This window comes from Pteronotus mesoamericanus, unplaced genomic scaffold, assembly GCF_021234165.1.
Source record: "Pteronotus mesoamericanus isolate MK-2021 breed Mesoamerican mustached bat unplaced genomic scaffold, CSHL_Meso_final scaffold_85, whole genome shotgun sequence".
NCBI lineage: Eukaryota > Metazoa > Chordata > Mammalia > Chiroptera > Mormoopidae > Pteronotus > Pteronotus mesoamericanus.
Window position 1 is genome coordinate 39958228 of NW_026555329.1, and position 14251 is coordinate 39972478.

Below are 14251 nucleotides of genomic sequence, written 5' to 3' on the forward strand. Positions count from 1 at the left end.
TTCACCTTGGGAAATAGTCATGGTGCTCTCCTCAGTCCTCCTCTTACCTCAGGGCTACCTGACTTTCTGGAATAGTTTTTTTTCAACTAACCTTTTTCTATTTAATATAGCTCTTAACATTTCTTCTTTATTTCTAATCTAAATTCCTCTTGCCATATTTGTTAGACCTTTCTTCCTCACATACTTGAAGACAATCATTAGATTCTTTCTCAAGACCCTCATTTCCGTTAGGCTTTCACCGAAGGATAGGGCTAGTACAGTACAGTGAAGAAAGCACAGGTCCTGGCATCAAATCCTGTTGCTCTCACTTTGGTTAAGTTCTCTGAGCCCTCCTAATTTCCTCATTTGTGAAATGAAGATATCTTCTTAGCATATCATTGTAAGGATTGAGATAATGAATGTAATGCACCTACCATGTACCTGGCCTACAACAGATATCTATTTTGTGTTTCTGCTTTTCCCAAACTATAGACATTCCCTTAAAGGACAGAATATTCTAAATATGAATGTTTTAGAATGAAATGGGACTATCCAGTTAAATGATGATTTGGCAACTCTTTCTGGTAAGGAAGAAAAGGAACTTAACTTTCATTGCTGGGCTTGGCACTGTGCTAAGGACTCCCATGCAGCTGGGAGTCAGGATGTGTGTATTAGTTTCTCAACTCCATCACTTATTCATAAATAAATGGAGAAAGCAATGTTTTCCCTACTCCATGGATTATTACAAGACCAGAATAAGATTTTCAGTGTAAGTACTTTAAAAATATAAAAACTTTTCTCTCTGTATGCTTGATATTGCGTTAATAGGAATCTAGTATCACTGTTTTCCATCCCTTTTGTCCTGGTCTGAGTTATTTCCCTCCAAGTTTCTATGAGGTTAGCATTGTTTCAGTTCTGTAGAGATGAAACATAGACCTTCAGACAAGTTCTAGACTTCTTGCAGCATGTAAAAGAGGCCTCACTACTTTTATACTATGTTGTTGTTGTGATATCTTGTAAAGATAAATCTGTTGAAGAATCAATCTTACCCTGCATTCCCGATTACGTAATCCTCCATTTGTATGTGTGGTAAAATCAAATTTTATATCATTTTCCTGGAAAAAACCCCAGAATGGAATTATAGGTTAGGAACAATATTTTTAAATATTGAAAAACAAAGAGAAATGTAAGAAGCAAAGATTATTGGTTATACAAATTTGAAAGTCATCAAAAAGCTGGTACCTGACTGGAATTAAACTTTGAAGCATTGTAATCCTTTTTCATCAAAATATGCAAAACAGCATCATGAATTGTTAAGAAAAATATTGAGTCTTTGACTTCATCATCAAAAAATTCACATCGTTCAAGCTTCTCAATGAAATCATCTGAAGAGAGAAAAAATGAATAATAGTTAAAAAGAAGTAATTGTTTGGCCATAGGTTTCTCCTTGAAGCTGGGGATTCTAATTTTAATTTGCAAATGTACAGAATATATGCTTATGGACCAGTGCTATGCTGGAGTTCTGGGTTGCCAGACCTGTCATTATCAGTTACTTACTTTAGTCCATTTCCCTAAAGCTGTTGGGTTTCATCAGAAAACATATTTTCTGGCCATCCCACATTACCTCTCCAGTCACCTTTGAGGAATATCATTCTTATAGGCATTAACCAGCACTTGTTTGCACAGATCACTCACCCAAATATTACCCCAAAGCCCTGGATAGGTAATATGAAGGATCAAAAGATAAATTACATCTGAATCTTGCCCTTAAGGATATAAGGACATTTATGCATACCAATAGTAATGAAAGGAAAAGTACTGTAGAATAATAAAAGCAGAAAGTAATCTGATTTTTTTCTTTACTGTTTTCTTATTTTTTAAAGTAATTACCAGCACATAGTAGGTCCTCATGTTTTTTGTTGAATGAATAAGAGAGTTACAGATTATGTACTATGGAAATTCAAAGGAAGTAGAATTAAGATTGTCTCCTCTTGTCCTGACCATAGTGGATCAGTTGGTTGGGCATCATGCTGCAGAGTAAGGTTGCTAGTTCAATTCCCAGGCAGGGCACATGCCTGCATTGCAGGTTTGGTCTCCCATTGGGGTACATACAAGAGGCAACCAATTGATGTTTCTCTCTCATATAAATGTTTTCCTCTCTTTCTCCCTCCCTTGCCCTCTTTCTAAAAAAAAAAAAAAATTAAAAATTCTTAAAAAATTGTTTTCCCTTGGTGGGTGTCTGGGAAAACTTGACCAAGCAGATACCAATGACTAGGATTTGGAGAAAGATAGAGGAAGAGAAGGTATGAAAGCTTGGAGATGGGAAAAGCCTGTTCACCGGTGAGCTTTCAACATTGATAGTACCTGGCCATAACTGAAGGAAAGGGAGATAGGAGGGCACTGTAGTAATCAGATGAAGGATGGAGCTGGATGGTACGCAGTGGGAATGACAGCAAATATTTTTGTTGAAAACTGAGAGGGACACCAGGCCGGAGAAGCAGAAGGAGGAGATACTTTCAAAATGATCCGGGATGATGGAGAAGGAGTAAAATTATTTAATGGATTAAAGGGTTACTGAGATCGAGAGAAATTGGATATATCTGTAGATTTTAGGGATAGGAGCCAGTAGAGAGGGAAATATGAAGGTGCCAGTTTCATGTCTCCTTCAGGACCTGTGTTTCCTCCAAGATTCTGTCAAGGTTACTTCCTCACCTCATTCCAGTATCTGCTCAAATGTTACATTATTGGACATATTTGAGCACCTGTTTCAAATAGGATCATCTGTGTTGTTCTGTCTCTTAACCAGTTTTTTTCTTCACTGGACTTATTACCTGAAATGTGTTTTTATTTACTTATTATCTAGCTTTCCCTCTAAAGTGTAAGAGTCATAAGGGCAGGAACTTGTCTTATTCACAGCTATATCCACTGTACCCAGAGCCTGCTCTGAAAGAAAATGTCACTTGGGGGAACAAAAGAACAGAGCTACAGAATATTGTGATGAGTGTGTTCCACAGATGCAGTCTGAAGACCACAATGCTCTGTCTGGAAAAGCAAGGAAGTTCTCATATTTACTAAGGGATAAATTCTAGAAGGAGTTTCCTAGTCAGAAAATAGAACAGTATAATATTTAGAGACAAGAGCACTAGTTAGAAACCTGTTCCCCAGGGCCTACGTGAGAAATGATAAAGATCTGGATTAAGGCGTGTAAGTGGAGAGGAAGAGACTGATTTAAGAGGACATATCTACAGGTGATTCACTGAACGTAGAGGAAAGGTGAGACTGAGAAATAAAAGATGGCTCCAGGGTTTCTACATTAGGCAATGGGGTGAGTGGTGATTGAGTAACTGTAGTAGGAAATAGGGCAGAGAAGGAGTGGTTATTGGAGGGAGGGTAATATATTTAGTTTTGAACATATGTATCTGAGGTGCCCAGTAGACATCCAAACAATTGAATACATGGATCTAGAGCTCAGAAGAAAGGTCTAGGCAAAAGGTGTAGTTTGGGAATTCATTAAAAAGATACACTTGCAGTCATAAGCATGTAAAAGATTGACTAGAAAGAATCCTTGGTGTTAGGAAAATTGGACGGGTACATGCAAAAACATGAAACTAGGCCATTAACTTACAACACTCAGAAGAATAATCTCAAAATGGATAAAAGACTGGCAGAAGGAGTGGAGATATAAAATGGGCTGGTCACAAATCTAAGTACGATAGTTAAAATTTTGGAACGGATATCTCAGGAGTGGGGAGTCCGAGCCCCACATCAGGCCCCCTAACCCAGGGTTCCAGTTCCAGGAAGATAAGTCCCCATAATTTCTGGTTGCAAAATCCAGTGGGGATTGAGTTGTTGGAAGGAACTTCTGGGGTCCCAAGCAGTTACCCTTAGAAGGCCTGTGCCTGGACTTAGACTCACTTTTGAGCTTCAGCACTGAGGTAGCAGCTTGAGAGGCACCAGTGGCATATAGGGAGAATTTGAAGTATCTATCTTCAAGGTGGGAGCTGGGGGACAGCTTTTTCCCAGACACAAAGGCAGGCAGAGGCCATTTGTCCCTCTTTTGAGTCCTTCCCCCATAGCCACAGAGCCGGAAGCTGGATGCTATATTTTAGACTCCATCAACCTGGCTAACACTGTTTGCTCTGTCCTGGGGATCCCCTGAAACTCCATCCCACCCAACTTATGGGCCTGCCCAAACTGTTAACCATGACTTTTCCATATGAATGGCTGGTCTTGGCTCATGCTTCTCAACTTCCTAAGTGCTATCAAACAAGCAACAGCTGACCTCAGTGAGCCCCTAACCCCTATACTGCTTGCTAAGTGGCCCCAGGCCTGGTGCTAGCAGCAGCCAGCCTAGATTCACAGTTTAGCTTCACCTGGGAATCTCCAAGCCCAGTACAAGTAGCAGCCACTTCAGATTGCTTTATAGCTCATGCACGGTGTCCCTGGGCAGAACACAAGTGGGAACTGACCTTGGCCTGCACCATCTGGGAAACCTCGGAGCCTGCACACCCAGTGGACAGCTTACAGACCATGTGAGAGTACCACCACTTTGCCTCTGCACAGCTGATCCTCCAAAGAGGGCAGAGGTTGGTGGTCAGTGGTCATAGCCAGTCCTTGCAGCTGACTGGTCTGTATAAATCTTTCCCATTGACTTAGCAACAGTAATCAAAGCACAGCTACAAGAGGAGGGTGAACTCAGCCCACATAAAGGGTGCACCTTGAGTACCCAGCTTGGGTGATTGGGGAGGTTGTACCACTGGACCCAGCAGGACACCTAGTGTATTAGGTCAAGCTACCAATACAGAGAGTCATAGTAGCCTTACCTAACACATAGAAACAAAGACAGAGAAGTTGCCAAAATGAGGAGACAAAGAAACATGGCCCAAATCAAACAACAGAGCAAAGATCCAGAGAAAGATCTAAAGAAAATGGAGATAATCTATCAGGTGTAGAGTTCAAAACACTGGATATAGGGATGCTCAAGGAACTTAGTGAGGACCTCAACAGCATAAGAAGATCCAGTCAGAAATGAAGGATACACTAATGAAATAAAGAATAATTTACAGGGAAACAACAGTAGAGTGAATGAAATCAAGAATCAAATCAATGATTTGGAACATAAGGAAGCAGAAAACTAATCAGAACAACAGACAGAAAAAAAGAATTAAAAAAAAGCAAGGATAGTGTAAGCAATCTCTGGGAAAACTTCAAGTATACCAACATTCACATCAAAGGACTGCCAGAAGGAGAAGAGAAAGCAAGAAACTGGACATCTATTTGAAAAAATAATGAAAAAAAAACCTTCCCTAATTTGGTGAAGGAAGTAGACACGCAAGTCCAGGAAGCACAGAGAGTCCCGATTATGATGGATACAAAGAAGCCCACTCCAAGTCACATCATTATTTAAAGCCAAAGGTTAAAGATAAAGAGAGAATCTTAAAATCAGCAAGAAGAAAATCAGTTACCTACAGGGAAGTTCCCACAAGACTCCCAGCTGATTCTCAAAAGAAACTTTGCATGCTAAAAAAAATTGGCAAGATCATGAAATATTCAAGATTATGAAAAGCAGCCAAGATTGCTCTACTCAGCAAAGATATCATGTAGAATTGAAAGGCAGGTAAAGAACTTCCTAAACAAGGAAAAACTAAAGGAGTTTATTATCACCAAACCACTATTATATGAAATGATAAAGGGGCTTATAATAAAAATGAGATAAAAATATGAACAATTAAATGACAATAAGTACATATTTATCAACAATTGAATCTAAAAACAAACCTAGCAAACAAGAAGAACAGAGACAGGCTCATGTATATCGAGAGTGTTTGGGTGGTTGCCAAATGGGTGGGGGGCATGGAGGAATGGGTGAAGAGGTGAGGGGATTAAGAAGTACAAAGAAGTAGTTACAGAATAGCCACGGGGATGTAAAATATAGTATAGGATATGGCATAGCCAAAGAATTTATATGTGTGACACATGGACATGAACAATGGTGTGGGTATTGTCTGAAGGAGTTGGGGGTACTGGGTGGAAGGGAGCTAGGGGGGAAATTGGGACAACTGTAATAGCATAATAATAAAATATAATAATAAAGAGATATCACCTCACACCTATCAGAATGGCTACCATCAATAAATCAAGAAATAACAAGTGCTGGTGAGGACGTGGGGAAAAGGGAACCCTAGGGCACTGCTGGTGGGAATGGAGACTGGTTCTGCCCCTGGGAACCAGTATGAAGTATGAAGGTTCCTTAAAAAATTAAAAATGGAACTGCCTTTTGACTCAATCCCACTGCTTGTACTATATGCTAAGAATCCTGAAACACCAATTCAAAAAAAATATATGCACTCCTATGTTCATTGCAGCATTATTTACAATAGCCAACATCTGGAAACAGACCAAATGCCCATCAGTAGATGAGTGGATAAAAAAAGCTATGTTACATGTACACAACAGAATGTTAAACAGCTATAAAAAAAAAAAAAGGAAATCTTACCTTTAGCGACAGCATAGATAGACCTGGAGAGTATTATGCTAAGTGAAATAAGCCAGTCAGAAAAACATAAATACTATATGATGCACTTATATGTGGAATCTAATGAGCAAGATAAACTGATAAACAAAATAGAAACAGAGGCATGGGCACATGGAACTGACTGGCAGCTGTCAGAGGGGGTGAGGAGGAGAGGCTGGATGAAAAAAGATGAAGGGATTAGCCAAAGAATGTTACACATAACCCATGGACACAGACAATAGTGTGGAGATGGCCAGAAGAAAAGGTGGAGGTAGGCAAAGAGGGGGGAAGAATGGGGACATCTGTCATAGTGTCAACAATAAATTAGTAAAACATTTTTTTTAAAAAAAAGCTCATGGAATTAGAACTAAAGGGTTTAAAGGTGAAACCTGGAAAAGAATAGCTGTCAAAAAGTGGGAGAAGGGCCAATGCCGGACACTGAGGAGCGATGAGAGTGGTGGGAGGTGAATCAGAAGAATGGTCTTGCAGAAGTTATAGAGAGAGAGCTTCAAATATCAATGCAAAAGAAAGGGCCAAATGCTAAAGGGAGAATGAGGCTGGGATGGAGGTAGTTGATCTTGACAATCCGGACATTGCTGATGACATCATTAGCAAGGTGAAGCAGAAGGAATCAAGGGAGGCAAGGAAGAGAGAAAACAAGCTTATTTTTTCAGGAAGATTAGAATGAAAATGGTTACATATTCACTTTTTTGCTGCCTATTAAACTAGGATTCAAATTGTAAAGTTAATTTGATTACATATTGACACAACTAAAATACAAAGATGTCTTTCCAGAGCGGTTTCTATAGGCTCAGCTACAAATTAGATTTCCTTCTTGGTGATCATAACAAAAATATGGCTGTTCTTAGGATGTCTAGATTGACAGTTGGCAATGAACCTGAAGTGACTGTCAGAATATAAAAATAAAACAACTTACCATCAGTTCCAACAATATACACATCTACCTTGATCCTAATGAATTCTTGCAAAATCTGTTAAAAAAGAAAGTAGATCATCCTTGAGCAACATTTTCGCTTGTCCGAAATGTAAAGAAAACTGTAATAATTGTGCCTTATGGGTTACATATTGCTTTTAGAACCTGTTACATTTTGAAAATGCGTAATAATATAAAGAGACACTGAAGTTGATAACAAAGCTTTGTGACAGAAAGAAATAAATCCAAAGAGCTCTCCTCATAAGGAAGAAGTTAAAAGGGATCATTCTTCTGGGAAGTATGATGGGAAAATGTTCTGCTTTAATTCACAAGGTAAACTCTGATTAATTTTAAATTTAGATAGAAACAAAGGAGTCTTTTCAATAAACCATGATGCTGACATCATTATTTTAAAACAGTTTTTTTTTTTTCCTGTGAAATGACCTCGGCTAGAACTTTCTACATAATAAACATAAGAAAACCCTAGGACCCATTCATTGTTCATTATTCCTGCCCGCAGTGACTGGATGTTCCTAAAACCAACAAATCTTTATCCAGTTTCTTGGTTTCTAGGCTAAGGACAAATACCAGTAGTGATATCATTAAGTCATATAAGGTGAAAAAAGTAGCTTACACTGTTGATCTACAGGACACTGAGCTAAAAATTAGGCCTTGAAAGAAATGTAAAGCAGAGTTCCTGTCCTTTGTGCTACCTTGCTAGGATAAAAAATAAATACTATATGTGTGTGTATTTTTTTCTCCTAAGCTGACACAAACAAATTTTAAAAAACACAAAAATAAGGGAAAGGCAAGCACTCTTTAGAGTTATGTGATAGTAGATTTTTTTTTTTAAAGAGAAATTTGAACCAAATGAAATTGATCCTGTTATCTAATTTTGAATCCAGTTCACCCATCCTTAATAGATCTTATCTTAGCTCCATTCTTATGTAGGTAGGTTTCTGTGAAAAACCAAGCAAAAGAGAGCAAATGTGGAATTTCTTAAATTTTCTTCATATCTATTTCTGCAACTCTGTTAGAAATTTATTTATTTTAGAAATGCTGACAAAACTGTGGAAAGAAAACAGACTGCAACCTGATGGTTTCAATCCTGCTTTTAAACCACATGTGACAGTTATTTTTTCACATCTCTCCCTCTCTTTTTTTTAAAGGTTGTTTTTTAGCCAAGTGGATTTTCATCAGTTCATAATGAATAGAGATAAAAACAAAAGGAACTCTTATTTTACTTTTCCTCAAGAACTTTTCAAATCTCCTGTGTTTCAGAACAATTTAGATACAATGTCCTTAAGGATATGAAGATGCCACAGGATTGGATTTGAAAGGAGTGTGAGCAGAGTTGTCTACTAGGAGGTTCAACATAGATTAGAAAGGTGGGTTTGGTTGCCTTCAAAATTTTATGCTAGTCTCATGGGAAATAAACTTTTAGAGTTCACTGAACATGCCCCACCTGCCCTCCCACATCCTCCATGGAATATTCTAAGATTATTATTTCTTCTACTTAAGTGTGTATTGTCTAAAGGAGCATCCTTCCACCAATAGAAGTTATCACTTTTAGTCATTGATTGATTGTTTCCATTAAGAAAAAAAAAATTACCGTTTTGAGACCCCTCATTGAAGAAACATCAAGAAACGACACTGCTGAAAAATCAAGAATAAGGCTATGCAGTTCAATTCTAGGGACCACAATGTTGAGAGGAAGATTAGCATTCCAGTCTATCTGGAAGGGCAGGTCTGTGGTATTGATTGGCTGATTCAGTTCTTCTATCTGATTGTTGTCCAGTTCTTCATCAGAATCTTTCAAGCCATCAACGGTGCATATAAATCCTTTCTGCACAAGAAGACAGTAATATGCATGATAATTCCGAATAAGAAATACATTCTGTGTGTCAAAGGCAACCGGTGACCTTCTGAAGCACAGGCTCAAAGTTGGGTCAAGCAAATGAAACTGTAAACTCTTTTCTTTGGAGAATAAAAATTGTCCCCGGAGAATACAATTTAAGGAGAACCTCAAAGATGCCATTTAAAAATACCGTATTAATTGACACATGAAATACCTTGTTTGTCTGGCATTTTATATAAAAGAGTAGAACCAACATCGTGCCCTTAATTTTACTGAGCTTTTAGCTATAATACATGGAAATGTGCTCAAGAAGCTTACTGGTGTGACTTGCAGCAGTCCTTCTTTCTGCAGTTTTCGGATTTTCTTCATAGCTTTGTTGCGCTTGCGTAGAATTCGAAGTGGACTAAAGCCAACCTGAAAAACCCATTGTTATGTTACAAGAGCACTTACTGTAGTAGAATATTCTGCTACTTCTATAGCATAATTCTAATAACCATTGTTATGTTACAGGAGTACTTCTTGTAGTAGAATATTCTACTACTTATATAGCCTAAGAGATTGAGACACATGATAAAGAGATTTTTCCATAAAATGTAAGCAGTTCAAATGATATCAGTGAGACCATTGTGTCAGACCTATGATCGGCTCAGTTTGTGTACAGTTATTAGCATTTAAAAACCTCTGTGCCATCCAGGATTTATCCATAAATTATCGCTGAATGGGTCTAAACTCTAATTTGGATTTGTTTATGGTTTTGGCCTACATAATTCTTAAAGGATTTTATTGTATTTATTTTCTATTTATTGAATATGAGTGACATCCAATTAGAATTATGTTTCTAAATAATTTTATTCCATTAAAATCTTTATGATTATATTTTATAATATCTATTACTATGTGATTTTTATTTTATAATTTTAGTGTTAGATCTGAGGATAACCTTCTATTTTTCCTTTTTCAAAATGAATGTATTTTTATTGTGGCAATATGTAGCTCAAGAGTAATAGCTAAGGAGAATCAAATTATGTAGTAAAAAGCCCTGGCTGGCTAGCTCAGTTGGTTGGAGCATTGTTCTGATATACAAGTGTTGAAGGTTTGATCCCCAATCAGGGCATATATGCTTTTCTCTCTCTTCCTCTCTCCTTTCTTCTCTCTCGCAAATCAATAAATCAACAAATTTTTTTTTTAAAAAGAAACAAAATTTAAAAAGTTATGTAATAAAAAAAGATCTTTGACCAAAAAATGTGGTGAGATGGAAAGATTCTAGATTAGGTGAAAAGAACAGTATATAAAACCATATACACAATATGATCAATTATTGTAAAAAAATGGGTAGAAAAATATTTGATGCATACCAAACTAATAATAATAGGGCTGAGGCAGAAACTCTATGTAAGGTACAGAGTAGACCAAAAGGCAGGTTTAAGAGTAAATGCTGAGCTTTTGTTTCTGAATCTTAAAGACTACTTCTTTGTCATATTCTCTTCAGGCCACCAGGGACACTCAGTTATTACTTTGTGTTAAATATTCATTTATATTATATTTATTAATTTCATTTATATTATAAATATTTGTCTGCTATTCTGAATCTCTTCAATGATGCAGTAAAATATTAAACATTACTCTCTTGCTGTTTCTGGAATTGATTCCTCAAGAAAATCTGTAGTGTAATATGTATTAAAAACCAGTAGCCCCATAGAGAGCAGGCTGACAGCCTGGCAGGGGTAGGAGAGACTAGGGGACAGGTGGTGGGATTGAGCAAAAGAGAAAAAATGTATGTTGCAAGCAAGGAGTAGTTGCAGGGGGTGGGAAGAGGGTAGAAGTGGAAGAGGATATGGGGGAATAAATGGTAATGAAAAAAATACAATAAAAAATGATTAATGCATTAAAAAATCCAATAGCCCTAAGTCTTGTGGTAGTTTTTTACTCTACTGCTGAATTTAATAAAAGATGACTGTATTTTGGACATTGCCCAAAGACCCTTTATAAGATAGTTTCTCAGTTGCTCTGGGACATGGGATACAAAAACACTAACACAACCCAGCCTCAATATATGTGAAGTCAATGACCTCTTGTTATAAAATAAACATTTCATTACTAGATATTTGGAGGAATTAAAAAAATAATTAATAACCCCTAAACTTACAGCATCAATAAGTTTCTGCTTAAAGAAATTAATGTTTGCAAAGTAAATAGGAGATGGACATCTGAAAATTTTCACTCCTTCCAGTTCATACATCTGTAAGACAGAGAAGTAATATTAGATGGTGCCCAGTAGGCTCATATTAATATCTTTTAGAAAATCAAAGTAAAAAGTAAGTCTTCCTTACATCAGAGTAATCTTTTTTATTCTTGTAGATGTTGCTCCTTCCAACATTAGCCAATGTGCTGCATTTTGGACTGTAGAGAAAATCATTACCATGTGAACCTTTCATGCATATCTGGGAGGCCTATAATGCTAACATTGATGTTTTGCTACCATACTAAAACAGGCTCATTTTCAAAATGTAAAATATTCATCATGCCATCAGAGACCTTGGAGGACAAACGCCTTGTTTTACTTATTCTTCTGTTGGTCCTAAGACAGTGCCTCCCATCTCCCATATTGTAGTTTACAAAGAGGTTCTATATGTCTTTGCAATTTTGATTCTGAATATCAGTTATTTGGTCACATAAGGCAGATATAATTACCCAGTTGTATAGATGTGGATATGGAGAAGTATGATGATTTGCTTATGACCACCCAGTTTGCCTCTATGTTATTAAGTCCCCAAGAAATGAATGAAAATATAAACTAGTAAATGAATACAAGAACATTGCAATGTAAATGTATTCTGTCAATCAAGATTAACTTTAACTATGATAACACTATGTTCTGGAACTCCTTAGCAACTAAGAAGCCTTATTTCACTGTCACACATGTAATCCAACTTAGGCTGAGTGGTCACATGGTGGTAACATCATATGGCAGAGATTTAAGAATCAAAATGATGTTTGGACTGGTTGACTGATAAGAAGCAATCATTCTTAGTGGTTTTTGTGGAATTCCAGGATGTGAGGGGCCTTTCAGAAATTCTCTTAATTCAGCTCCATGTTTTCAGGTGGGAGTACAATCCAACAACCTATAACGTGGAACAACCCTCCATTAGACATGGAGAGTCTCACAATCTTCTCAGTAACACATTTCTATGTTTAAAAAGTCTAAGATGAGATATTCGTATGATTTCTTTGAACTGGAGTGCAAGCAGAGAGCAGACCAGCAGCTAGAGGGCCCTGGGCTGATGCTGTAAGTTCAGGCTGTTCTGTTGTCCTTCAGGTGTGAGCAACCTGAGGAAGAACAGACTGGCCAATCGTGATCGATTTGTATGCCTAACAGCCAAACTACTTTTCCCTAGACTAGTGACAAGTTTCTTTTCTTTTCTTTTCTTTTTTTTTCCCCCCTGACACTGGCAGGTCAAAATCTGCAAGGATACAGAGTGCAACAGTCACTCACAATTGGGTTCTGAACACGATGGTCAGGAGCTGAAACGCCACGCTAGCTGCCAGGCCTAAAGCAAGCCCCAGGACAATGACAAAGATGAAGGTCATGATCCAAATTAGCTGCAAAAAGAAGGCAACATATACACCAACACTGCAATTAACTCTGATTCAAGTACAATGTCTTAGGTCCATTGCTATGAGAAAGCATATAGTTCTAGGGACAAGAGCAGAGGTTGGAAGTGTACAAAAGAAGCAATCTGCCTCCAGAGGTCATTCCTGCTGGCTCAGGTTCTGAACCACAGAAACAGAAACAGGTATTTAAAAAATCCAAAGAGAGTATATCCATTGCTAATCCCATCCCTGAATGAGTTAAGTAAATGACTGAGTCTTTGTCACAGCTAAAATTCTAGAACCAGCTGTTGTTCCTTAAAATTAGCAAATTAGTTGGTATATAATATACTAATATCTTACTTTTGGTCAGCTGATTTCATTAATGGCTATGATTGGTACAAGAATCTTAGTATGCCAAAAGGCTGTGAAAATTTCCAACAATTATCTAGCAGTAACAAAAAGTAAACCGAGTGCAGTTTATTACTTTATGCTTGTAAAGTATCTTGGGATATGTTAAGCATCTTTATGCCACAGACTTTGACCCTGATATCATTATGGACTCTGCTTCTCACAGAAAGGCATGCTGAGAGCACGGGAGCCTTTATAGAGTATATCCAAAAGGAATGCTCAGAATTTAAGCTTTTCACAGATTCTTTGGTAAAAGCATACGATGTAATGAAGAACGGAAGCAATGTATACCCTGAACTTCAGAGAGTGTCTGTGCACTTAGGAAAACTGCAAGAATTTTTAGAACAGATGGGAGGAAGTTGTCTACTAGTGTTTCCTGGAACATTTCCTGCTTGCAAGAAGCTCATCCTTTTTAATTAAAATCCCAGAGAATGATCATGAAAGCATGCAGTTTCATGGTAGTAAATAAAACAAATGAAGATCATCTTAAAAGCTATATAGAAACAGAATTTCTTTAAGTGTACAATTTAAATATGCATTTTACATTTGCATTAAATACCATCCAGATTTCTGTCTCAAATACTGTTGTCTCTGCTTACACAATCATACTTATCCTTTCGCCACAATCTTCGTATTTCCACGAACTGCATCAGCATTCCCTTTAAGTTTCCAAGTGCTAAAGCTGCCAGGACAGACTGTGAAAAACATAAATTGCAGATGTACTTTCAGATAACCAAATAAGCCATACAGAAGCAAATGTGAAAGTTGTAGATAAGTGAGTCCTTGAAAGGGTCTCAAAACAAAGGGTACACCCTTTTCTGTTGTGCAATGCCGTGCAAGACACAGCAGACTTTTCCCACCGCAGTGACAGTAACATGCTGCAGATGGCAGGAGATGATCGAACAGCACAGTGACAGTCTGTACCATGGGACAGTGCAAGGCAGGTCTCAAGAGCTATTACAGAAAT

General features: G+C 37.5%; 1 protein-coding gene across 1 annotated transcript in view; it reads right to left on the reverse strand.

The window, feature by feature from the left end:
* SLC26A3 (solute carrier family 26 member 3) overlaps window positions 1-14251 on the reverse strand; it is a 29635-nt gene that overhangs the window by 685 nt on the left and 14699 nt on the right. Inside the window, exons 11-19 of the mRNA XM_054564595.1 lie at window positions 13884-13979; window positions 12779-12885; window positions 11616-11685; window positions 11432-11524; window positions 9604-9699; window positions 9040-9273; window positions 7431-7485; window positions 1222-1364; window positions 1029-1094 (exon numbers count right to left, since the gene is read on the reverse strand). Coding sequence (XP_054420570.1) covers window positions 1029-1094; window positions 1222-1364; window positions 7431-7485; window positions 9040-9273; window positions 9604-9699; window positions 11432-11524; window positions 11616-11685; window positions 12779-12885; window positions 13884-13979 — 960 coding nt within the window. The remainder of the gene's footprint in view (window positions 1-1028; window positions 1095-1221; window positions 1365-7430; window positions 7486-9039; window positions 9274-9603; window positions 9700-11431; window positions 11525-11615; window positions 11686-12778; window positions 12886-13883; window positions 13980-14251) is intronic.